At 38.8% G+C, this 2,526-nt stretch overlaps 1 protein-coding gene across 1 annotated transcript; it reads right to left on the reverse strand.

Annotated features, from left to right (window-relative positions):
* Window positions 1-1,092: 1,092 nt before the first annotated feature.
* Window positions 1,093-2,151, reverse strand: LOC110569498 (UDP-glucuronosyltransferase 1A9-like). The gene has a single exon (XM_064372868.1). It carries the CDS (start codon window positions 1,999-2,001, stop codon window positions 1,093-1,095), a length of 909 nt encoding a protein of 302 aa, XP_064228938.1. The 5' UTR covers window positions 2,002-2,151.
* Window positions 2,152-2,526: the final 375 nt, after the last annotated feature.

The raw sequence follows: 2,526 nt of genomic DNA on the forward strand, positions 1-2,526 counted from the left end.
GGAAATGGAAAAATTGACCTGTATATAATAGTTTCAAAAATAATAAAATGCCAAGGAATAAATGTTAAGAAGAAAGATAAAATGCTTGTGTGGTGAAAAATTTTATTTATGTATATAAAACAAGATCTAAATAAGTAGTGAGACATACATATTCCTGAACAAGAAGACTTAATAGCAAAAAGATGCCAATTCTTCTCAATTCATGAAAACTCTGTAACCCTACGTGTAGGACTCTAGTCTACTAAGATAAAAGCAAGAATATGGAAATATATTCATGTAAGGAAAGTATTAAAGAGTGTTTACGTGGTCTTATTCATAATGGCAAAAAATGGAAAATTCCTAAATCTATTTCAACATTAATTGGTTAAAAAGTACATTGCATCCAATGTAAAGTCCTTTATGCAACCATTAAAAGAACTTGGTGGTTTGCTGCATCCATACCCCTATCACCTACATTAGGTATTTCTCCTAATGTTATCCCTCCCTAATCCCCCCACCCCCTGCTATCCCTCTTCTAGCTCCCCCACTCCCCGACAGGCAGGAAACCACCATAGCATGTATACCTATGTAACAAACCTGCCATTCTGCACATGTACCCCAGAACTTAGAGTATAATTAAAAAAATACAAAAAAAACTTGTCAAATCAGTATGTATTGGTCTACAAAGGTAGCTATAATTTATTGGCAAGTGAAAAATGCAAGGAAAAGAAGAACATGTCCAGCCCAATACTAGATTTTAATAAAATAGGTGTGAGAATTTACATTAGACGTTGTGTATACCTAAAACACTATTTTTTTAAATGTAAAAAATGTACACAAAACTGCTAAGAGCATTTCCTCTTGGGGGGTCACATAGAAAAGTTTCATTTCTTACTGTGGCTTTTGGTACTTTTCTAAATATGGTACTTAAAAATGTAGGCTGAACGTGATCTACAATTTTATAAATTACACATACATATCTTCAAGAAGGGCAGTTATAAAATTTGATAACTGACAAGTACATGCACTGGCACAAAATAATTTGTTAAACTGGAAAGAAATTAGAAATGGTACAAATGAAAATGTGAAATCACAGTTCTGGAAGGAATCCTTTTATAATTTCCAAAGCCAGATTATTCTTACTATGCCAAAGGAGAGATGACTTACCATAGGCAATGGTTTTCTCTGTTTGCAGTTGATACCACCAATAAAGACTATGTTGGGCATCACAGGTCTGGGATCATCCAAAACAAAGTCCGTTCGCAACAGCCAAATTGATGTGTGGCTGAAGAGATCATATGCCGTGACAGGTGTCTGGAGAATTTCAGAGGCTATTTCTAGGGCAGTTTTGAAAAAATGGTGGCAAAATAAATGTTCCTCCAAGTGCATGATGTGGTTCCGTACTCTCTCCTTGAAAGTCATGGCATCTGACAACCCTAAGAGACCTCTGGGGACATAGGAAAGAGGAGCAGGGCACTGTGAACCTTCTTCAAGATAATGGCAAAGTATCCCCCTAGTGAAGACAACAGAGGGAAGGGAGAAATATTTGGCAACAATTAAGCCACAGACATCAAAAGGATCCAGAAACACTGCATCAAAAGAAGTCTCCTTTAAGTATTCTACTAATTTTTTGTCCTTAAACAAACTCCTGCAATGTGAAAAAAGTAAGTCAAAAGTGCCACTGTATGGGCTCACTAATAGAGAAAATATACTTTGTATTTGTTGTTTCCATTGACCATTGGCAAATGCTATGAACTCCCGGTCCAGATCCTCCAGAGAGTATGAGGTTGAGTAAGTCTTCGCTGTGCAATTCAGTTTTCTTCCCAGTTGCCAACTCACCTCTGGCCTGACTACGACCACCTCATGCCCCCTGAGGATGAGTTTCTCCACCACCGACTGCATGGTGAACCAGTGGCTCCCATCCATGGGCACTACCAGCAGCTTGCCTGCATGGGCAAAGCCACAGGTTAGCAGCAGAAGCACACATAGGGAAAGGGGGCCGGTCCACCCCGCAGGAGCCATCAGAGAACTTCAGCCCAGAGCCAGCAGCTGGGATTCTAAGCTCCTATAATACAGTAGGCGGAAGAATTACAGGCACAAAACCTGACCCTAATAGAGGGCGTGTATTTATCCCTTCAGAAAAAAAAAATCACAGTCACTGACAATGATTTACTCATAAGAACAAGAATACATGAGTAGCCTTTGCTGAGATATCTATTTGCATGTTTTCCAGACAAGAATAGCTAATGGTCTTTGCCTTGGGGACAGATTATGCCCTGTGCTGCAATGTGAGTTTAGACATAGAATTATTAAGCAATGTTTTTGAACTCTGAAGATTCAGAAAGATAAAGAAAGTAAATTTGAATAAATCTAATGTATTTGGAATTTGTCCCAAAGCAATATTTATATTTTGCCTTTTGGCAACCAAAAACTCTCTGTCCAGAAAGGAATTGGCATCGCATGTTCCAAGGAAAGACAACAAGGCCCTCAGCACTGACCTCCTAACTGGCAAGAAATTGGGGCTCACCTGCATCTCTGCAATGCGTA

Source organism: Aotus nancymaae, unplaced genomic scaffold, assembly GCF_030222135.1.
Source record: "Aotus nancymaae isolate 86718 unplaced genomic scaffold, 86718_ANA_hifiasm-v0.15.2.pri h1tg000008l, whole genome shotgun sequence".
NCBI lineage: Eukaryota > Metazoa > Chordata > Mammalia > Primates > Aotidae > Aotus > Aotus nancymaae.

Excerpts from the sequence above, each read along its gene's own strand:
- LOC110569498 (XM_064372868.1), bottom strand. The coding sequence starts at position 2,001 with ATGGCTCCTGCGGGGTGGACCGGCCCCCTTTCCCTATGTGTGCTTCTG.